The sequence below is a fragment of the Podarcis erhardii genome (genome assembly GCF_964252035.2).
Source record: "Podarcis erhardii genome assembly, chromosome: 7".
NCBI classification, from domain to species: domain Eukaryota; kingdom Metazoa; phylum Chordata; class Lepidosauria; order Squamata; family Lacertidae; genus Podarcis; species Podarcis erhardii.
The window spans coordinates 77,910,140-77,933,172 of NC_138511.1; the positions used below are offsets into that span (position 1 = coordinate 77,910,140).

Genomic DNA, 23,033 nt, shown 5'->3' on the forward strand with positions numbered 1-23,033 from the left:
ACATACGCTTCAGGTTACAGACTCTGCTAACCCAGAAATAGTACCTTGGGTTAAGAACTTTGCTTCAGGATGAGAACAGAAATTGTGCTTTGCCAGCACGGCAGCAGCGGGAGGCCCCATTAGCTAAAGTGGTGCTTCATGTTAAGAACAGTTTCAGGTTAAGAATGGACCTTCAGAACAAATTAAGTACTTAACCTGAGGTACCACTGTAGTAATAATAATAGTAGTTTATGTAATCTATATCCCACGCTTCCTTTTGAAGGAGCCCAAGACGGCAAACATATTGAGATAAAACATTTTTAAAGCATTCTAAAAACATTCAACCATTGATTTCCAGGTTACCAGGAACTGTCTTTTTACCCATTGAATGCCTGTGAAATGTGTGTGTCCCCCAGCACACACTCAGAAGCGAATTATCGGTATCTTTATTAGTCATTGTCAGCAGTAATAATACACTATATTTTAACCTCCATTTTTTTTTACTTTCAATGTATAGCCTTCAAATGTACAACTGAAAAATGTCAGCATATTTAGAAGAGACCCTTCAAGTGTCCCTATTTTCCAGGGACGGTCCTGGATTTACAGAAGCTGTCCTGGTTTCTGATTTGATCCCGGAATGTCGCACTTTTCCTTAGGACGTCCCTATTTTCATCGGAGAAATGTTTGAGCGTATGGAGTTATGCAACCCCCAAGCCAAGGGGATAAGTAACTATACAACGTTTAGAAGACATCTGAAGGCTGCCCTGCGTAGGGAAGTTTTTAAAAAAGTTTTATTCTGTTTTTATATATGTTGGAAGCTGCCCAGATTGGCTGTGGCAACCCAGTCAGATGGGCGGGGTATAAATAATAAAATGATGATGATGGAATAGGATGTCCCCATTTTCATCGGAGAAACGTTGGAGGGTATGTTATGCAACAGCTCAAGAGATATGAAAAGGCTAAATGGGAGCTGTAAGTATGTGTGTCTAAAACAGGAATGTTTCTAATTTCTTCCTAAAAGTTGATTAACTAGGGAGGCAGATAAACTTCACCAGGGAAATGCCACCGCAAAGGCCCCGCCACAGGTCAACGGCCACTGGCTCACCTGTCCTCCAGTGGTGCCAACTTGAATAAAATATTGGGGGGACCTGGGTAACCCCTGGTGCGTGTACACCATTCAAATGGCAATGCCCATCAATTTTGGTAGGGCAGTCCCCTCAAATATTTTATTGGGGGACTGAAGTGACTTCAGCCCCTAGGACTTGGCTCCAAGCACCTTGCCTGCTGATCGCAGGGTGCAAGATACCTGAAGCAGGGGAAGGAGCCTTTTTAGATGCTTCTTTGAGAAGAGGGTTTTTTGGGGAGGGGGGAGGTCAGGCAATGGGGCGGGGACCATCTGTTCAAACCACCTGGGGAATTGTAGCTCTGTCAGGGGAGTTTGCAGCCACCCCTAACAACTCCTAGCACCCTTAAACTATAGTTCCCAGGATATGAAAATGATATATTGATGGTATCTAACACCGAGTAAATTGGCAAAAATGTATAAATCTAAATCAACTAAGTGTTGAAAATGTAAAGAGAAATAAGGTTCTTTTCAGTGTGGTGTAGTGGTTAAGAGTGGTAGACTCGTAATCTGGTGAACCGGGTTCGCGTCTCCGCTCCTCCACATGCAGCTGCTGGGTAACCTTGGGCCAGTCACACTTCTGTGAAGTCTCTCAGCCCCACTCACTTCACAGAGTGTTTGTTGTGGGGGAGGAAGGGAAAGGAGATTGTTAGCCGCTTTGAGACTCCTGAAGGGGAGTGAAAGGTGGGATATCAAATCCAAACTCTTCTTCTTCCAAACTTCAAACCTGGTGGGATAAGTCCCACGACTGGAATGTAATAATGGAGGAATACAATCTATTTCAGAGAAACAGACCAGACAAGAAAGGAGGAGGAGTGGCGTTATATGTCAGGGATGTGTATACCTGTGAAGAGATCCAAGATTTAGAACCTCAAAGCCAAAGTGAGAGCATTTGGGTCAAAATTAAGGGAGAGAAGAATAACAGGGACCTCATTGTGGGAGTTTACTATAGATCCCCAAGCCAAACGGAGGACATAGGTGATGCCTTCCTGGAACAGATGGTCAAGCATGCAAAAGGAAGGGAGATAGCAGTAATGGGGGACTTCAATTACCCAGATATTTGCTGGATGTCAAACTCAGCCAAGAGCATAAGGTCAAACAGATTCCTCACTGGCCTTGCAGACAACTTCGTTGTCCAGAAAGTGGGAGAAGCAACAAGAGGAACAGCCATTTTAGATCTGGTCCTAACCAATGTTGATGACCTGGTTAGTGGGGTAGAAGTGGAAGGATCATTAGGCGCGAGTGATCATGCTCTTCTGAAGTTTACTATACAGCGGAAAGGAGCAGCCAAGCATACTAGGACTCAATTTCTTGACTTTAAGAAAGCCGACTTAATAAAACTTAGGGAAGTGCTGGGTGAGATCCCATGGACAGTAATACTAAAAGGAAAGGGAGTTCATGATGGCTGGGAGTTTGTTAAGAGGGAGATAGTAAAAGCACAACTTCAGGCAATACCAATGAGACAGAAACATGGAAGGTGCCTAAAGAAGCCAAGAACTTTTAACTGAGTTAAGATTAAAAAAGGATGTGTACAAAAAATGGAAAAGGGGGGAAACCACCAAAGAGGAATTCAAACAAATAGCCAGCACGTGTAGACACAAAGTCAGAAAAGCTAAAGCACAGAATGAACTCAGGCTTGCTAGAGAGGTTAAAAGCAACAAAAAAGGCTTTTATGGGTATGTTCGTAGCAAAAGGAAGAACAAAGAAACAGTGGGGTCACTCAGAGGAAAAGATGGAGAAATGCAAACAGGGGACACAGAAAGGGCTGAACTCCTCAATGCCTTCTTTGCCTCAGTCTTCTCCGATAAAGAAAACAATGCCCGACCTGAAGAATTTGGAGCAAATGATTCAGCAGAGGAAACACAGCCCAGAATAACTAAGGAGATAGTACAAGAATACTTGGCTAGTTTAGATGTATTCAAGTCTCCAGGGCCAGATGAACTGCATCCAAGAGTATTAAAAGAACTGGCAGATGTGATCTCAGAACCACTGGCAGTCATCTTTGAGAATTCCTGGAGAACAGGCGAAGTCCCGGCAGACTGAAGGAGGGCAAATGTTGTCCCTATTTTCAAAAAGGGGAAAAGAGAGGACCCAAATAATTACCGCCCAGTCAGTCTGACATCAATACCAGGGAAGATTCTGGAGCAGATCATTAAGCAAACAGTCTGTGACCACCTAGAAAGGAATACTGTGATCACCAATAGTCAGCATGGATTTCTGAAAAATAAGTAATGTCAGACTAACCTGATCTCGTTTTTTGACAGAATTACAAGCCTGGTAGATGAAGGGAACGCAGTGAATGTAGCCCACCTTGATTTCAGCAAGGCATTTGACAAGGTGCCCCATGATATTCTTGTAAAGAAGCTGGTAAAATGCGGACTTGACTATGCTACCACTCAGTGGATTTGTAACTGGCTGACTGACCGAACCCAAAGGGTGCTCATCAATGGTTCCTCTTCATCCTGGAGAAGAGTGACTAGTGGGGTGCCGCAGGGTTCTGTCTTGGGCCTGGTCTTATTCAACATCTTTATCAACGACTTGGATGATGGACTCAAGGGCATCCTGATCAAATTTGCAGATGACACCAAACTGGGAGGGGTGTCTAACACCCCAGAGGACAGGATCACACTTCAAAACGACCTTGACAGATTAGAGAACTGGGCCAAAACAAACAAGATGAATTTTAACAGGGAGAAATGTAAAGTATTGCACTTGGGCAAAAAAAATGAGAGGCAAAAATACAAGATGGGTGACACCTGGCTTGAGAGCAGTACATGTGAAAAGGATCTAGGAGTCGTGGTTGACCACAAACTTGACATGAGCCAACAGTGTGACGCGGCAGCTAAAAAAGCCAATGCAATTCTGGGCTGCATCAATAGGAGTATAGTATCTAGATCAAGGGAAGTAACAGTGCCACTGTATTCTGCTCTGGTCAGACCTCACCTGGAGTACTGTGTCCAGTTCTGGGCACCACAGTTCAAGAAGGACACTGACAAACTGGAACGGGTCCAGAGGAGGGCAACCAAAATGGTCAAATGCCTGGAAACGATGCCTTATGAGGAACGGCTAAGGGAGCTGGGCATGTTTAGCCTGGAGAAGAGGAGGTTACTTACTTTATCAAACCTTTATTAGGCATTATGGAAATAAAACCTTAAAAGAGAAAATAACATATAAAAGCCTTGAAATATATATAAAAAGGCAGCAGTTTGCTAAATGCATATATATATATACATATAGAGTCAGTGGTTTTCCTTGTTAACCTGCTCCTTGGAGGACTGCTACCAAAAACTCGGCTACCCCCGCCGTTACCCTTTGGTCAACGTCGGATAGGTAGAATCCCACACATTCACCTTGCTGTGGTTCCAGACCACCCAAAAGAGGGGACAGCACGCGTTGACGGAGCGTACTGTACAATGGGCAATGAAGGAGAATATGCTCTACAGTGTCCGGGACATTCATAGAGCATCTGCAGAGTCTCTTGTTTCTAGGAATGTTTTGATATCTTCCCCTGACAAATGCTGAGGGAAAAACATTCAAACGGGCCAGCATAAAAGCCCTACGTTGGGCTGGGATTATTAGTTTAGTGACGTAATTGGCTCTGCTATCTAAGATATTTAATTCATAGAATATGGGGGAGCAAATTTTGTTTACGGCTGCCATAATATTTTGTCTCTCGACATCCTTTAGTCTAGTTAGGATATTATGGGAAATATATTGCTCATTAGAATTGTACAGGGGCTCCAGCTCGATGCCTAAAGATTCAATCTTTTTTTCGAGGTGCTGATACCATCTTGATTTATAGGAGTCTTTGAGCAAATCAGCGAGCAGACTTGATGGAGGGCAGCGAAAGTGGCAGCGTAACCAATACTTTATTGAGGTGGACCATGCCCAATATTCCATTGTGTGTATGCCTATTTCTGCACACATTGTTTCATATTTGATCGTAGCTGGGAGTCCAAGAATACGTCTCAGAAAGCTAGAGTGAATCTTTTTTAAATCATTGTTATATGCTTGGACCCATAGCGGGATTCCATAAAATATCTGGGATTGCACTTTTGTTTGAAATATCTGATTTGCCGCAGGAATAAATTGATTACCTTTCTGATAATGAAAACGGGCAACTGCTGATGAGATGCACTTTGCCTGTTTTATGGCATTTGTGCGATGGGTTGCCCACCCTAAATTGCTCTGGAATAAGATTCCCAGATACCTATAGATTTTCACTTGTTGGATTTCTTGCCCGAAGAGGAGGTTAAGGGGTGATATGATAGCCATGTTCAAATATATAAAAGGATGTCACATAGAGGAGGGAGAAAGGTTGTTTTCTGCTGCTCCAGAGAAGCGGACACGGAGCAATGGTTCCAAACTACAAGAAAGAAGATTCCACCTAAACATTAGGAAGAACTTCCTGACAGTAAGAGCTGTTCGACAGTGGAATTTGCTGCCAAGGAGTGTGGTGGAGTCTCCTTCTTTGGAGGTCTTTAAGCAGAGGCTTGACAACCATATGTCAGGAGTGCTCTGATGGTGTTTCCTGCTTGGCAGGGGGTTGGACTCGATGGCCCTTGTGGTCTCTTCCAACTCTATGATTCTATGATTCTTCTTCTTCTTCTTCATATGTGGTGGTGAAAGGACAGAATACCCAAATCCTGTCTGTGAAATCACCCCAGGCTTCAATAATCACCCCAGGCTTCAATAATCACCCCAGGCCTCAAAACTGTCCCAAACTCCTTTTGTATTCTAAAAAATGCAAAACAGCTTTTCTCTGCTCTTCTCTGCTTTTCTCACAAGATGATGTGGCAAAAGGCAAAATGTTACTTTTAAAGGCTAATGAATAGGCTCTGTTCATTGCAGGCCTGAGAAACTGAATCTTATCTCATTCGGTTGCAACATCTTGGACATGCTGAACCACCAGGGCTCCTTGATCCACCCCCTCGGCTTCTCATTCTCCCTTTCCTGGGAAGGGTGCCAAGAGTCCAATAGTCCCAAGGCAGCTTTCTGTTCATGCTCAGAGGAACTCATGGGCAGGACTCCTGAGGGAGGAGAAAGGAGGAGGGAACTGGAAAGGGGTATATATTTTAAACAATGTTTAAAATAACGTTTGTAAAACAGCCAGAAGCTTTTCTTTTGGGAATTACAGGGACAGAACTACCTAAGGTGTATAGAAACATATTCATGTATGCTACTACAGCGACAAGAATGTTACTCATCCCAAAATGGAAAGAAGCAAAAGTCCCAGTAAAGGAAGAATGGATCCAAAAACTTATGCAGAATATGCAGAAATGGTGAAACTTACCGGAAGAATAAGAAAGCAAGATAACAAACATTTTATAAAAGAATGGGAAGGGCTTATTGAATGTTTATGGATAAATTGTAAACAGGTAAGAACATTGGCAGGATTGTTGCAATAACCTGCAGTTTCATAGAAGTATATATTCAAAGCAGATGAATAAATGAGCAAATTAAGTTAACTTGGATATGCAAAAGATATTAAAAATAAATTTAAGGAGCCGCAGAAAGAGGAGGAAGTAAGTCAAATTTTGAAATGTTAAAAAGACTTAAATTTGTGAAATGTATAAACCTGAAAAGCATAAATAAAATATAAATAATAAATAATAAACTATAGTTCCCAGCATGGCCAGGTTTATGTTGGTTGGGGCCCTAAACTACTGAAGGTAATGGGGCCATTTATATGTCCAGCTTTCCTTTGTCAACAACAAATTATCACTGGTTTTTTGTGCTGAATATATGCTATATGGTAATTTATGGACCTAATAGGTATCTAAAGCCATTTGCACATAACAAAATATGCATTTTATCAAAGTAATTTATATAGAAATGAGCAAACCAGTGATATTTTAGGGAGCAGGCTAGCAGGCGGGGCCCATGACTTACATCATAGGAGCCTACACAACACAAAAGACTGTTGCTGTATGTAGGTTTTATTTGTTTTTTTTATCTTATATTTTGGAAACGTACATCCAGTTTTTTCCCTCCTTGATTTTTTTTGCCCTCCCCAAGAGAGTGGGGCCCTAAGCTATAGCTTGTTTATCTTATACGTAAATCCGGCAATGGTTCCTAGGATCCTTAGGCCGGGGTGGGTGGGGAGCCATGACAGTTCCATAGCGGTTCTGTAGCGCTTTGCATTTACGGTGGGTCCAAAAACGGAGACGCTTGGCGGCTGGGAGTCTGTTTGGAGAAGTTTGTTACGCAGAGGCCCAAAAGAAGAGGCCCCTTCCCCAATTTTGTAGGGAGAAGAAGAAGCCGGGGTGGGGAGAGGGCTGGGTGGCGGTGGCAAAGGCTCTTAGCCTGGATAGGACTAGGCCTCAGCCTGCATTCCTGCTCTGATCCGCTTTGAAGGTTTTTATTTTTATTTTTTCCCCCAGGCGGTAGGTATACACCTTACAAAACAAAACAATTAATGAATCCAAGGCCTGCCAGTTTCCTGATGATGATGATGATGATGATGATAATAATAATAATAATTTAAAAAATGACTTATTCCCCCACCCATCCAAACGGGGTTGCCCCAGTCCCTAAGCTCCCTCGGCCTTGAGATAAAAGGCCTGCTGTGGAATTCCTAACAATTTGGAATTTGATGCAGGGTTGCCTAACAATTTGGATATTAATGGGCTGCGAGTTAGCTTGTGTGGGGCTGTGGCTTTACAAGGAAGGATCTGGCCGTATTCTCCTCCCCCCTGCCTTCCGTGTTATGTATCTTGGTGTTTGCCTATAGCCACCAGCTTGGCAGTTTTAAGAGGATAAATATTAATTGGCAGAGGCGAAGGTATCGCTGGTCACTAGGAACGGTGGTTGAGAGGTTCTCTGGGTGGAACAGAAAGTGGCTCATGGATGCTTATATCTATCTATCTATCTATCTATCTATCTATCTATCTATCTATCTATCTATCTATCTATCTATCTCCTGGTTGTGTAAAGGCATCTGTTTGGGCCACAGGAATGTAGATTGTTGTTGTTGTTGTTGTTGTTATCAGTGCTTTTTTTCCCTTTAAAAAATGCTTAGGGGTACTCTCATTTTGACTCAAGAAAGTCACAATTTTATAGTTCAAATCAGGGGGAAATAAATACAGTACATGAACAAAAGTACAAAGGTTTACAAAATGTTTAGGGGTATGCATACCCTTGCGTACCCCCAGAAAAAAGCTCTTCTTCTTCTTCTTCTTCTTCTTCTTCTTCTTCTTCTTCTTCTTCTTCCTGTCCATCCATAGATCTCAGGGTGATTTGCAACAAAAAAAAAATACAATAAAAACCCCCAAATGCATAATAAAAGTAAGAACCAAAACAAACCAATAACCCCAGCTACTCCTTTTTGGCTTACTTTATTTATTTATTTGGAGCATTCGTACCTTGCCCTTATGCCAAGAAGGCTCCCAGAGTGGCTCACGTGCAATCAATTAAAAACAAGACAGACTTTTACAGTCTTAAAAAATGTGTTACATGAGGGAAAAGAGGTAGAGAGGGAAGGGTGTGTGTGTGGAATCAAATGCATGCACCAGTTCTTAAACAGTTGCTCTCATAATAACCAGATGACATAATTGGTTGGGCTAGGTTTGGTCTGATCCTGCCCGTCTCTTGTGGGAAATTTGCAGCTCAGTGGCAAAGCATCTGTTTTGCGTGCAGAGGGTCCCAGGTTCAAATCCAAATTTATTTGCTCCTTCAGTGGGGTAGACAGAGGCCAGTGCCTGATACCCCTCTGCAACAGATGACTGCGAGGGGTGAGTGTCTCCTGCCAAGGAGAATCAAAAGCCTGACTGGGTGCAGTGCCAGCTCCAAATTTTTGTAGGCTCTACTAATCCTCCAACATGGCAGGGGAGTTTCCTGTAATTTGTTTCAGATATTTTGGGAGCATGAGATGAGCATTTGAGAAGCATATTAGGATTCTTTGCACAGCAGAAAGAAGCCTCTTGTTTAGGAGTATAGTAGTACCTTGGTTCTCAAACTTAATCCGTTCCAAAACCAAAGCGTTCCAAAACCAAGGTGTGCTTTCCCATAGAAAGTAATGCAAAACGGATTAATCCATTCCAGACTTTTAAAAGCAACCCCTAGAACAGCAGTTTCAGTGTATCTGAAGAAGTGTGCATGCACACGAAAGCTCATACCTAGAACTAACTCAGTTGGTCTTTAAGGTGCTACTGGAAGGAATTTTTTTATTTTTTATTTTTATTTTGTTTTGACCCTAGAACAGCAATTTAACATGAATTTTACTATCTAACGAGACCATTGATCCATAAAATGAAAGCAACAATCAGTGTACTGTACTATAAAATAAATAAGACAGTATTGTAGATGTTTAAAATTAAATGATAGTCATTGTTTGGATGGAGTGGGGGGCTTTTATCCATTTCCGCAGTCACACAATCAATCAATCAATCAATCAGGAGCTGAACTGGGTTCCACACAGTTACTAAAACAAATTAATTGAAAAAGCCTCAAAAACAAAAACGCAAAATAAATAGCAAAAAAAAAAAGGGGGGGGGGAAGTGCCGAACCTAATCATTCCAGAAGTCAGTTTGACTTCTGAAATGTTCCAAAACCAAGGCACAGCTTCTGATTGGTGAAGGTGCCCTGGAAACAATAGCCGACAGCTGCATTGGACGTTTGGCTTCCAAAAAACATTTGAAAACCGGAACACTTACTTCCAGGTTTTTGGCATTTGCGTACCAAGGCATTTGAGTACCAAGGTACCACTGTGCAGCTGGACTGTGTCTTCAGGAAGACAGAGAGCTTGCAAAAACCAGACCTCAGCTGCTTGCTCAATTGCCAACATGACTCTTTGGGCAAAGGATAGGTCACCTCTACCTGGAATTCATGTTTTCAGCTTGTGGTAATGAATTTCCTGCTGGGCAACAAGTCTTATATTTTTATTTATCTTGCTGCCATGAATGTTTTAGCAGATACTTTGAGTCACAACATTTGCTTCATTGAAGGAGCTTTTGAACCATCGCCATGCAGGCTCTTCTGGGAATTTTCTTCTTCTCTCTGCTAACTACAGGTAAGGGGCAGCTGGAAGCTCCTAATGGTATCAGAGTGGGAGATTTATTTCATTAGGAAATCTGTGTTCTTCAGCCTAGAGGCCCTGGACTGCAACTCTCATAATCCCGGGCCATCAACTGCAAAACACTGAATTACATCCAAGCTGGTATGACTTGGTGTCTATTTATTTACATGACTATCCAGTACGGATGGCTGAATCTGTCAACTTCATTTTTTCTCTCTCAGCTCATCATTTTTCCAATTTAAATTTAGTTCTCCATATTTCTGCATGAGTTTGAGATTATTTTTTTCATCCTCGGGAAAATTAATTGGCATTTTCAAAAAAGCCTCAAAAACAGAAACGCAAAATAAATAGCAAAAAAAGCGCCAAACTTAAAAAAAACAAAAAAACCCCCAGGTCCTCCTCCTCCTTTACTGCCACCGCTGGAGCCAATCACCCCATTGCCACTTCCAGAGAGAGATGTAGACAGAAGCTGCAGATCCATTCTAGCCTTTTTATTCTGCCTGTGCCTCTCTCTGTCTGCTTCTCCTGGTCACTGGTTTTTTAAAACATTAGGGGGTGCCTGGGTACACCCGGCAGACACCCAACACATGCTTATGGTAAGATGCAATGTCATGGGCAAGGCTAAAAGTACGGTCCCAATCCTATCTGCTATCTACGAACCTAACTGCTGTATACAAGAGCAATGCATGAACAGGGTCTGTGTGCTTGCTCTGATTCCACAGAAACACAGGAGGGCAAAAATGTACTTAATGTAAATTTGCTCCTTTATCTGGCATACAGGTTCATTTTTAAAATAAATAAGGAGTATATGAAGCGCACAGAGCCTTGCTTATAGCCACAAGGTTTTGGAGACCCTGTTTTGTTGTGGGTATATTCTGCAATAATGTCATTAATACAATAGCAGTGTATTATTGGTGGATATGCTCTGCTTTAGTTTGTTCTGGAGAGCTTCCCCAATGCTATTGCATTATTGTTGTGTGGAGCAGATTTTTTTTTTTGGGGGGGGGGAATACCCTGATTGGAAATGATGAAATGTGACTGCCCAAAAACGTTTGCAGGCTTAAACAGCACTGAAATGTGTATGACTGCCCTAGTATCACTGTTGAGTACAAGTCATCTAGAATATGCAGTAAAAAGGATGCCAGAAAGAGTTCTGAATGGTTTAAAAATAAATACAAAAACAAAAGTAGAGGGGCAGCCATATCAACCCTCTGCTCTGGTTGACAGCTTTGAATTCTACCCACCCTGTATCATTCATGCAATTGTCTTCTCTTCCCTTTCTCCAGGTGCCTCTTTGGACTGTGTAGTTTGCCGTGGACAAACATTCTGCACTGGCAAAAAGGAACCTTGCCCTTCTGCTGATGATGTGTGTTACATTACTTTGGCAGAACGCCCAAAAGGTGGACCGTAGGAGTGAATAGACTGCAGTTTTGTGCAAAACTCATGAATCCACTGGCAACATTGGTCCTTCCCAGGCTGCTCACATCCTCGAATGAGAGAGAGAATCTCTTGCCTTCTGTGTGCAGGACATTAGCCCTGCTACTGAGCAACTGTCTCATCCTTGTGTGTGAGGTGTGGAGAAAGCAAGTAGGGTCATGGCCTTGTTCTCAGAAAGACAGCCCAATCCTTAGCTCAGGGTGTATTGGCTGGGCCTCTACTGCCCAAGAGGAATAGCGTCTCTTCTCATTATATAACTCATTGTGCCTCCATTTTCCTGTCTATAAATGGATATTGGGGTGGGGACTCAATATTTCAAGCCTTATTGAATAGCATACTGCATACTAAGGAAGGGTGAGATTCTCACACTTAATCTCCTTTGGGGCTCTGGGATTTACCCCGCCCAATTTTGTTCTTTACCTCAGTCTAGCTTTCACTTTCTGCCCAGTTCTGTCATGCCGCCCTTAAAGTGAAAAAGGTTAGCTGGTGTATGCTTTGTGCATCTTCATCGCCTGTCGTGCATGCCCATTTGACGCATAACCCACGAGGATTCTGCAGGCATCCCCTTACGCCTTCTAAATATACCCTCCTTTATTGTTTTCTGCAGATAACACCACAGTTACAAAAGTAGTGAAGGGCTGCCTTTCCCCTGACCTCTGCAAAATATGGTTTGAGATCGATCTTGGACACGATAAACACATCAGGGAAAGCACTGTCTGCTGCTCGAAGGAGAATTGTTCGCCAGATTCCCCTGAATGTAGGTATTATTTTACGGGCAACTCCCAATTTGCACAGGGGTTATGTTCCGAGGCTCCGAGCATTTATGTGAAATCGAGTATATTTGAAACACCATTGGAAAAGTCTCCAAACAACCTCAAAACCTCTGGAAACCTCTTTTAAGGAGGTTTTGCCATTTTTAAAGTATGGGTTTGGCACCATGCATGTTTGTGCAGTTGCGGGCCAACTGGGCACATTTCAATTGGTGGCAGAGCAGGATGGGGCAGTGCCGCATATACTAGAGGGGTGGGCTGAGCCCACTCCTGGTGATCGGCCCCCATGCCCCCTCGCAATTTGCAGCTGAGCGAGTGGGCAGGATCAGTTTCCCAGGCATCAGGCTCAGCCTGGAAGCTTCCTTTGCTCCCTGGAAAACTACCCCTGGGGCTTCCCCATTGGATCTCAGTGGACTAGTAGCATATGCAACCTTCTGTTTTCTGCTCTGAGAGAACTTTGCTGTAAACAGATCCTAGGTATGTTTGTTCCTAAAGCAAACCTTTCCATAGAGCTCAGGTCATTCTTCAGGCATTCTGCCCAGACCAGAAGTCTGACAAGGAGCATAACTGGCAAAAGATGGATGTGTGGAGAACGATGGATGTGTGGAGATCAATGGATGTGCCCTTCAGGCACATGAAGGAATTCAGCAGGGCAGGTGTGGAGGACTCCCTGGTCCTGAATGGGGTAACTGTGCCCCTGAAGGACAAGGTCCACAGCCTGGGAGTCAATTTGGACTCACAGCTGTCCATGGAGGAGCAGGTGAATTCTGTGTCCAGGGCAGCTGTCTCCCAGCTCCATCTGGTACACTGGTTGAGACCCTGTCTCGCCAGACTGGTGCAGGCTCTAGTTATGTCCTGCTTGGACTACTGCAATGTGCTCTACGTGGGGCTACCTTTGAAGATGACCCGGAAACTACAGTTAATCCAGAACGCGGCAGCTAGACTGGTGACTGGGAGTGGCTGCCGGGACCATATAACACCATTCTTGACAGACCTACATTGGCTCCCAGTACATTTCCAAGCATAATTCAAAGTGTTGGTGCTGATCTTTAAAGCTCTAAATGGCTTTGGCCCAGTATACCTGAAGGAGCGTCTCCACCTCCATCGTTCAGCCCATCGTGGACCTTCTGGCAGTTCCCTCACTGTGAGAAGTGAAGCTACAGGGAACCAGGCAGAGGGCCTTCTCGGTAGTGGCACCTGCCCTGTGGAACGCCCTCCCACCAGATGTCAAGGAAATAAACAACTATCTGACTTTTAGAAGACATCTGAAGACAGCCCTGTTTACGGAACTTTTTAATGTTTGATGTTTTATCGTGTTTTTAATATTCTGTTGGGAGTCACCCGGAGTGGCTGGGCAAACCCAGCCAGATGGGCGGGATACAAATTATTATTATTAGTCATTTTAGCCCAATACCGTGAGGAAAGAAGTAATCACTTTCTACTCTGTCTAGACAGACACAGCATGCATCAAAAAGGGTTAGGAAGCTTCTGCTTCTGCATGCTGGGGGCAGGGGATCATAGGTGGGAGGTAAGGACTAGGAATACTTTGTCTAAACTAATCTGCACCACACTGTCTCTCCTTAATTCAATTGATTCCTCTTACGTTTCAGTGCCAAGAATGCCCCCTGATGTCAATGGAAAGTTCTGCCCATCCTGCTATTCTAAAAATGAGGAATGCCCTGAGGAATATGTCTATTGTACTGGAGGGAATGCTTTCTGCATAGGTTTTATCACGGTTACAGGTATTGCTAATTGTGATTTCTGATGCTGCAGTCCATTTCAGTTTTTCTTCTTCCTATGGGATGTGGATTGATTTTCAGTATCGGTGGGAAAGAATTGTAGCTCAGGGCTAGCTTTTCCTGAGATGCAAACAACATCTTCAAAGAGGTGACTTTTGTGGAGACTGAGGCAGGGAGAGAAAGAGTTGATTTCCCCCCAACCCCGCCCCCTTCATCCCCTTGTCCCCTCAGACTTTCTTGTGGCTGCTATTTACCCAAGAAAAATGTGCACCTTAAATGCATGGATGTAGTTAATGTTGCTTCTAGTAAAAAATGTTGCTTCTTGCCAAAAAAAAAAAACCAAGCTGAATCACTGGCACCTCCAGTTAAAGGCCATAGATGGAAAAGATCTTCCCCGAGACTCTGGAGGGCCACTGCCAGTCAGAGTAGCGGACAATAATGAGCTAGAATGATTTATCCAGTCGTCTTTTGATTGTGTGTTCATGATGATTTGTACTCAGGATACTATCAGGGTGATGACACACGATTCTCCTTTTCAAGACTGCTGCTGCAAAGGTTCTGGGACAGTCACTGCTTCATTTTGAACCAGTGCATATCCTGCTGAAATCCCATAACTTTTCCTACCACAAATGTTTATTTTTGTCCTGCTTTTGTTGGGGGCTAAATCCCCTCCGGACAGGAATAATGTGGTAGCCCTGGAAACCCACCACTTACTTTCTATTAGTGTGCCAACAACATGTTGCAAAATACGCCCACAATAAATACCAGCCTGGAAGCACCCGCAGCAGGTGCAGAATTGAGCCCCTTCTGCCCATCAAGTGATGTAATGAGTGATGTCTTGGCAGGTCGGTGTGGCTTGAGAGAAATGCCCTCATGTGCCTGGGAGGCCAAAATTAGCCAGTGGGGCAGAGGTCCCCCTGCCCCCTCCGGTCTAGTTGCTCAAGGCAGGTAACTTTCGAGTCCAGTCACAGCAACCATTTTGGTTAGAAAGCAGAACAGTTGGTTGGGCTCTTTCAGTCTTGCTCTGTATTGTCAGGGGAACCTGTTCCGATTCAGACTGTACCATGGTAACCATGGCAAGAGCTTAGATGGTCTGACAAACTGGGTATTTCCTTGAAACCTCCTCTTTGCTATCCTTAGGCTATTTGCAGTTGACCTTTTCATCTGATGTTCCCTTTTTTGTATTTTTGTTTGCCAAATAATATTTATTAGTTTCCCAAAATTTCAACAAATCAATGCCAAATTACACCAAATTTAATATAATTTCTCCCCAAAAGTTGACTTCTCACTCTTTGTCCTCAATGTGTACCTACTTTCTCCCATTGCTGCTTGATATTACATATTTATCTCTGATTCACATTTCATTCCTTGTATTCAATTTATTATTATTGTTAATTACAGTGGTACCTCGGGTTACAAATGCTTCAGGTTACAGACTCCGCTAACCCAGAAGTAGTACCTCGCGTTAAGAACTTTGCTTCAGGATGAGAACAGAAATCACACGGCGGCAGCGGGGGCCCCATTAGCTAAAATGGTACCTCAGGTTAAGAACAGTTTCAGGTTAAGAACGGACTTCCGGAACGAATTACCGTAAGTTCTTAACCAGAGGTACCACTGTGTAATAATAATTATCAATTCCTGCTCATACATTTACATAACAATATCATAATACCTTAACCTCTTTTGCTCCTTTGTTCTAATTTGGTATATCAGCTTAAGGTCAGCCATGATGGATAAAATATATGTGTCCTACCGTGGATAGGTATTTTAAAAAATTGAGCGGATGGTTTTTTTTGTGTGTGTGCACTAGTTCCTGACTCCCCTGACCACTCACTTTTGATTTCCCTTGCAGACACAAACGTTGTAAATAGCACCATGAAGGGCTGCATTTCCGAATCTGGCTGCCAGACACTACAATCAATGAACAGATCGCTTTCTGGCTTTCCTAATATGAGAAATGTGACCTGCTCCCAGGCCAAGGTCTCTCAAGCCAGCAGGGCTGCTACCTCGTTAGCATATCCCCTCCTGGTTCTCCTGCTGATGAAACTTCTCTTATAATGTCTCTTTTGCAGCATCTCAGCAATGAAGAAATACTCCTTTCTTCCTCCTTTGCCTCTTGTTTTCATTTCGGCCTTTCAGGGATATTTGCCTTCTTCTCTGTTGTATTGAGTGAAAGTTAATAAAAGTTGAAAAAACTGAGATCCTATCTTTGTCTGCCTAAGAACATAGGACTCTGCCTTCTACTGTGTCAAACAATCTAATTCAGTACTGTTTAATGGGCATGTCTCTCCAGGGTTTCAGAAAGAGTTCTCTGCCAGCCCTATACAGTGGTACCTCGGGTTACAGACGCTTCAGGTTACAGACTCCACTAACCCAGAAATAGTACCTCGGGTTAAGAACTTTGCTTCAGGATGAGAACAGAAATCGTGCGGCAGTGGTGCGGTGGCAGCGGGAGGCCCCATTAGCTAAAGGTTAAGAACAGTTTCAGGTTAAGAACGGTCCTCCAGAACGAATTAAGTTCTTCACCTGAGGTACCAGTGTATGGGGATGCTGGAAATGAGCCCGGTTTGTTCTGCATGGAGCTCTGTTGCTGAGCTACAGTCCTTCCCAGCTGTTTCTGCAGACCTGCCAATCAAAGTGCTCAGAGGTCCAAACTCAAAATTGGGCCAAAGTCAAGTTACCAACATTTTAAGAAGCGTCAAACTGCATGCAGCAAGAATGGGCTAAGATATTAATTGCATTCCCAGGCACTGAGCCAGCCATCCCACACTGTTTATCAAACCACTCATGACATTATTTTTGGTTCAAATTAGGCCACAACTTCATTGATTAAAGATGTAAGGAGCTGTGACTTAGGCATTGCGTATAACGCATATCAACCAGGCCGCCCGCTGGTTGATTCACCAAGAGGTTGATCTGGTGGTGGAGAGTCCCATGACATATATCAGATAGGTACTACCCCACCCAGATTGCCTTGGGAGGAGTGCTGTGGCCCTAGCCCTTGTATGGGCATCTGTACAGGAGCACCTCCTTCAGGATTATTATGATTTATTAATTTTATATAAAGCCCTTCATTTGAAGATCTCGGGGCAGTTAATAAGATTCTCTATGCTTAAAGAAGAGTGCTTCTGTTGTTATTTATCAGTTTGGTTTTTAACCTGCCTTTCCCCCTGAAGGAGCCCAGGCAGGCCATACTACAAGATTGCAAACGGCACAATGCAATTAAAAACATCGCAATTTTTAAAAGCAACTAAAAACACTATTCATTATACAGTATATAGAACATTTTTAAGCTGCTGAACATACCACCGGATTTAGAAGGCAAGTGGGCCGGATCCGGCCCCCTGGCCTTAGTTTGCCTATCCATGATTTAAATCGGAGTCAGCAAACTTTTTCAGCAGGGGGCCAGTTCACTGTCCCTCAGACCTTTATATATATATATATATATATATATATATATATATATATATATGCAGGTTTTGGTGTCCTCGGGTGTCTTCCCGTGTAAAAGTTGGGGTGTCTAGGCGACGTTTCGACGAGGTCTCACTCGTCATCTTTAGGCTGGTGCATGAAGATGACGAGTGAGACCTCGTCGAAACGTCGCCTAGACACCCCAACTTTTACACGGGAAGACACCCGAGGACACCAAAACCTGCATTCCTGTACCCGTGAAAATCTACGAAAGCAAATATATATATATATATATATATATGCAGGTTTTGGTGTCCTCGGGTGTCTTCCCGTGTAAAAGTTGGGGTGTCTAGGCGACGTTTCGACGAGGTCTCACTCGTCATCTTCAGGCTGGTGCTTTCGGCTTCTTGTTACTGGAACAGAGCAGGATCTCAGTGTTTGAGTTCCTATAAATACTGTAGAGGGGGTGTGGTGTATAGCCTCCAATGTTCTGGGCAGAGAGGAAGTTCCCAGGCTAGTGTGCCTTTTCTTCTTTTGTTCCTTAATTACTTGAGAGATATCTTGAGTGATTTCTTGAGTGATATCCTGAGTAGACACGCCTAGACACCCCAACTTTTACACGGGAAGACACCCGAGGACACCAAAACCTGCATTCCTGTACCCGTGAAAATCTACGAAAGCATATATATATATATATATATATATATATATATATATATATATATATATATATTTGGGGGGTGAACGAATTCCTATGCCCCACAAATAACCCAGAGATGCATTTTAAATAAAAGCACACATTCTACTCATGTAAAAACACTCTGATTCCCGGACTGTCCGCAGAACAGATTGAGAAGGCAACTGAGCCGGATCCGGCCCCCGGGCCTTAGTTTGCCTACCTGTGATTTAAATGCTTGCCAAAGATCTTTTTCCTGATGGCTTTCTTTCATTTTCAGTTGATTCTTCCAATCTCTACAAAGCCTTAGATCCAGCAAGTGGAGCCTGAGGCGAAAGGCATACCCTTAAAATTTCTCAGCCCATAAACTTGTTCGGAGTGCCAGAACTGAACTACGGTATTTCTTACACCCGTACCACAGACGCACATTTCTGCTCACCCTCACTATTTTTATTCAGCAGCGTGCCACATGCTGCTTTGTTGCTTCCGTTGTAAAAACAATCTGCAGCAGGAAATTCAAACCAACCCGAGATCTACAGTGGTACCTCGGGTTACATGCGCTTCAGGTTACACACTCCGCTAATCCAGAAATAGTGCTTCAGGTTAAGAACTTTGCTTCAGGATAAGAACAGAAATCGGACTCTGGCAGCGCGGCAGCAGCAGGAGGTCCCATTAACTAAAGTGGTCTTCAGGTTAAGAACAGTTTCAGGTTAAGAACGGACCTCCGGAACGAATTAAGTACTTAACCTGAGGTACCACTGTACTGGCAGATCCTAGTCTCAGAATCTACAGAATCTCTTACCCACTGGAGTCGGCTGTACGAGTAGACTAGCCAGGCGCAAAGAAAGTATAAAGGAAAGGGAAAGGCACAGATTTCACGCACCTTTTAACGGTTGTGCATTGCAGAAACCAGTACAGAAATACCTGCCCATCAGAGCCAGCAACTGAGGAGCGGACAAGGAGTTCTCCTCTGTCAGGAAATCAGGCATAGGTGCATTCACAGCAAACATTTAAAGCTGGGATAACTCAGTCGGCAGAGCATGAGACTCTTCATCTTAGGGAGGTGGGTTCGAGTTCCACGTAGCACAAAAGATTCCTGCCCTGCAGGGGGGTTGGACTAGATGACCCTTGGGATCCCTTCCAGCTCTACAATTCTATGTTTCTACACTGTATGTAGAATGTGTGTATGTGACAGAGAGAACCACACTAGTAGCCAACACTGTGGAAACCTTTTGGGAAAAGTGCATTTCCGAGGTTGGATGGCTCATAACACCACTTTCTTTTGGAGTAATACCATAAAGTTACATATCAATGGAAAGATAATTTAATGAAGGATGTAATGCAACAAAGTTTGTTCAGTTATCTGTATTCTATCAAAAGATACAGCCAAATAATAAGAAAAAGGAGTGTTTAGAGAGCCAGTCAGGTGTCATCTGGTTTTGGCAATGATGGCTCATAACACCCCTTTTTTTCCTTTTCTTTTTTTGAGCAATACCATAAAATTATAAATCAACGGAAAGATAATTTAATGAAGAATGTAATGCAATATTTTCTATGAAAGATTATTTATAACAACAGTAGTCATGAAGAAGAAACCAAAAGCACGTAGAAAAAATGAGCTATACTAAAATTCTCACCATGTCAGTTAATACTTAGTTGGGTAACCTTTAAACCTTCCCATGGTGTACGTAAAAATTAGGGCCACAAGGTGGCACCAGGCACAGAGACTTGAGCTTGGGTGTGGGCAGACTGATGGTTTCTTTCACTTTTACTTCCTAGGGGTCCCGGAGAATTGCAGGCAGGCGTCAGGATTGTTTTGTGCGTTGCTGCTACGGCAGCAAAGCGGAGGCCTACTCTCGAGTAAGACTCCAGCCGCTTTGCAGGCAACTGAAGGTGAGCTCAAAACCCCTTCCAAGCCCTTTAAGCTGTGGCAACAGCCAGCCACCCTCCTTGAGCTTGTAGCGTGGCGGAGGGGGGGGGTGAATAGTGCAAGAGACCTGTGGGTGCTGGGAGAAAGAGGGCGTGCCAAAGTTTGCGGGGTCCCCACTTAGAAGCCCCCCAAAACACGCGCGCGCACCTGCAGCTGGCTTTAGCCTCCCTCTTTGCTAAAAGCAGTCCGGCTGCTGCTGCTGCTTTCGTGATTCTGGCTTCTTCCTCTCCCGTATTTCTGCTTCCAACCTTCTGCAAATGGGGGGAAAGGCTGCAGCTTGGCGGCGAAGCACACGCATTGCACGCAAACCGTATCAGATTTAATCCCCAGCATCCTGGGAATGCCTTCCTTTCTGCAAAGCTGGAGGGCCGCAGCCGGTCAGTGCTGACAGTACTGAGCTCGATAGAGCAATGGTCTGATGCAGTTTCCAGAGTGATTAGGCCAGCATTACTGGCGAAATTTCCAGAGTCTCACTTCCGTGCCCTGAGGACCAAAGGTTGTGGGCTGTTAAAAAGGCGTTGATGCTGGCAGTTCCAAACCTTGCACAAACTGGTATCTTTTTAAACAGACTACAGTGGTACCTCGGGTTAAGTGCTTAATTTGTTCCGGAGGTCTGTATTTAACCTGAAACTGTTCTTAACCTGAAGCACCACTTTAGTTAATGGGGTCTCCTGCTGCTGCCGCACCGCCGGAGCACAATTTCTGTTCTCATCCTGAAGCAAAGTTCTTAACCTGAAGCACTATTTCTGGGTTAGTTGAGTCTGTAACCTGAAGCGTATGTAACCAGAAGCGTATGTAACCCGAGGTACCGCTGTATCTTGAAGCTGCCCAGTTTTGCTGTCCTGCAGAGAAAATGCTACACTGTTTATTTCAATGACATAGCAATATCTGATGCCAGTATTGTATTGTTGGCCTCTGTCTGTCTCAGGAGGTGATGGAGAGCACCTTTGTGGGTGAGGTCAAGCTGTTGGAAGGTTGCAGCTGATTTCTCTTAATGTTTTCGCACTTGTGTGCATTGCTGTTTTAGTGTGGTTGACACCAGGCAGGCATCTCCACTGGACTGTTTTGGCACCTGTGATTCTATGAAAATGAAATGCCTCTCCCTTATGTCCTTTCAGGTGAGACCTCCACAACCATGGCTGAGTTTCTGGAAAACAGCAGAATGGCAGATGTCCTTAGCATTTTGCTGGAAACACCAGATAAGATCAAGCTTGATATCGCCATTTCGGGAGTAACGGGTGCTGGGAAATCTGCCCTGGTCAATGCCCTTCGAGGTCTTGGCGATCGTGAAGTAGGTGCTGCACAAACTGGAGTACGTGAGACCACTATGGAGGTTGTCCCTTACCAGCACCCTAAACATCCCAGTGTAACAATATGGGATCTCCCAGGAATTGGCACAAATCAATTCACAGCTGATACGTACCTCCAGCAGGTAAACTTTGACCGCTATGACTTCTTCATTATTGTCAGCAGCCGCCGTTTAGGCCAGAATGATATTCTCCTGGCAAAAGCAATTAAGCAGCTGGGAAAAAAGTTTTACTTTGTGCGCACCAAGGTCGACTTGGATTTGGAAAGTGCCAGGAGACAACAGGCCCCCTTCTTTGATGAGGAGGGTGTCCTGAGGAAAATCCGTGACGACTGTATGCAGAGCCTCAGTGAAGCAAAATTCACCTCTCAGGGGGTTTTCCTCCTTTCCAGATATGACCTCAACAAGTACGATTTCCACCGTTTGGAGGAAACACTAGAGAAGGACCTCCCTGTCCACAAACAACGGGCTTTTATTTTGGCCCTTCCAAGCATCTCCACGCGTATCCTACAGAAGAAGAAAGAGATTCTGAAGAAACACGCATGGGAGGTCGCCACGGTGTCGTGTGGCGTCACCGCAACCCCAACACCAGGCATCCCTTTTGCTTGTGACACCTCCATCCTCTTGCCTTCCATGTTAAACTACTATCAGGAGTTTGGTGTGGATGATGAGTCTCTTGCCAAACTTGCTAGGCTAGTTCAGCAACCTGAGGAGGAACTTAGAGCCCAGATGAAGAAGTCCCCTCCATCTTCAGAATTGCCTTTGCGTGTAGGTGGGTTACTGACCAACGCGAAGGTCGGGGTTTTTCATATTCTGTTCTTACCTCTATTGCTGCTCCTTGGCTCCCCAGCAGCAGGAGGAATTGCTTTTATGTCAACGCTGAGAATGCTGGAAAAATTTGTGGATGATTTGGAGGAAGATGCTGTAAGGGTTCTTAGCAAGGCAGTTGGGAGGAGAAATGTGTAGGCATGGAGTGTTTTCTTTCTTCAATATTCTCCCATTATATTTTATTAAGTTTCATCATTTTTAGCACATACAATCAAAATACATTTTCATCTCTTCTCTTGTTTTTGTCCACTTGCCACCCCATTTTTCATGTTGTTTTTTCTCCCTTTCTGCTGCATCCTACCTTCTATCAATTAAATCATTATCATGATATTATAATCTAATTTCTTCCGTTCCGTTTTCATATAATTACCTTTTAAGGTGTAACAAGCAGTAAATTTCATATCTACTTTCCACCGCTTTCCCCATGCACACATTTCTGTATTATGTCACAGGTCTGTAGTTCATTGTATCATTGTTGATTTAACCATTTTCGTCTTCCGTCTCCCATTTTTCAATATTCGTTATTGTTGTTTTCCAACACCTCGGAACTTGATGTCCCATCCAGTACAGTTTTAACAAATTATTAACAAGTAATCAACTCTTATCACTTCGTTCTAGGAAACTCCCCTATGTGATACTAGTCGTTCCCTGACAAGGCTAGCAAATTACAAGAAGAAAGATGCAAATATTTGTCTGTTATCCTATCTATAAAATGGTGCAAATGTTCCGGGCTGGTCTTTCATTTTCCGCTGTCTTTGTAATTGTAATAAAGTTTCACCATTCTCCAGCAAATTTGTCCTTGTGTTGCTCTGGGTTTT

General features: G+C 43.7%; 3 protein-coding genes across 12 annotated transcripts in view; all 3 read left to right on the forward strand.

Moving 5' to 3' along the window:
- The first annotated feature begins 856 nt into the window (after positions 1–856).
- LOC309346058 (phospholipase A2 inhibitor CNF-like) lies at positions 857–16,263 on the forward strand. 10 transcript variants are annotated; one of them, XM_081869729.1, is made up of 6 exons: positions 857–951; positions 10,012–10,112; positions 11,405–11,518; positions 12,163–12,312; positions 13,936–14,067; positions 15,917–16,263. In XM_081869729.1, exons 2-6 carry the CDS (start codon positions 10,067–10,069, stop codon positions 16,120–16,122), a joined length of 648 nt encoding a protein of 215 aa, XP_081725855.1. In that variant the 5' UTR covers positions 857–951; positions 10,012–10,066; the 3' UTR covers positions 16,123–16,263. The 10 variants fall into 10 exon arrangements, with proteins under 10 accessions (XP_081725855.1, XP_081725856.1, XP_081725854.1 ...); XM_081869730.1 differs by lacking the exon at positions 857–951 and adding an exon at positions 7,009–7,030 and having other exon boundaries at positions 10,015–10,112; XM_081869728.1 differs by lacking the exon at positions 857–951 and adding an exon at positions 7,012–7,030.
- Positions 16,264–19,790: 3,527 nt separating this feature from the next.
- On the forward strand, positions 19,791–23,007 carry LOC309345820 (interferon-inducible GTPase 5-like). The gene is made up of 2 exons (XM_081869234.1): positions 19,791–20,044; positions 21,200–23,007. The coding sequence occupies exons 1-2, from the start codon at positions 19,831–19,833 to the stop codon at positions 22,351–22,353; spliced, it is 1,368 nt and encodes a 455-aa protein (XP_081725360.1). The 5' UTR covers positions 19,791–19,830; the 3' UTR covers positions 22,354–23,007.
- The window catches only part of LOC309346026 (phospholipase A2 inhibitor NAI-like), a 28,438-nt gene continuing 26,013 nt past the window's right edge, over positions 20,609–23,033 (forward strand). The window contains exon 1 of the mRNA XM_081869659.1: positions 20,609–20,633. The gene's annotated coding sequence lies outside the window, so the exon portion shown is untranslated. The remainder of the gene's footprint in view (positions 20,634–23,033) is intronic.

Bases quoted from the DNA above. Each gene is read 5' to 3' on its own strand.
- LOC309346058 (XM_081869729.1), top strand. From the start codon at position 10,067: ATGCAGGCTCTTCTGGGAATTTTCTTCTTCTCTCTGCTAACTACAG. The intron at 10,113-11,404 runs GTAAGGGGCAGC...CCCTTTCTCCAG, and splicing joins CTTCTCTCTGCTAACTACAG to GTGCCTCTTTGGACTGTGTA. The intron at 14,068-15,916 runs GTATTGCTAATT...TTTCCCTTGCAG, and splicing joins AGGTTTTATCACGGTTACAG to ACACAAACGTTGTAAATAGC.
- LOC309345820 (XM_081869234.1), top strand. From the start codon at position 19,831: ATGGTGTACGTAAAAATTAGGGCCACAAGGTGGCACCAGGCACAGAGA. The intron at 20,045-21,199 runs GTGAGCTCAAAA...ATGTCCTTTCAG, and splicing joins CGCTTTGCAGGCAACTGAAG to GTGAGACCTCCACAACCATG.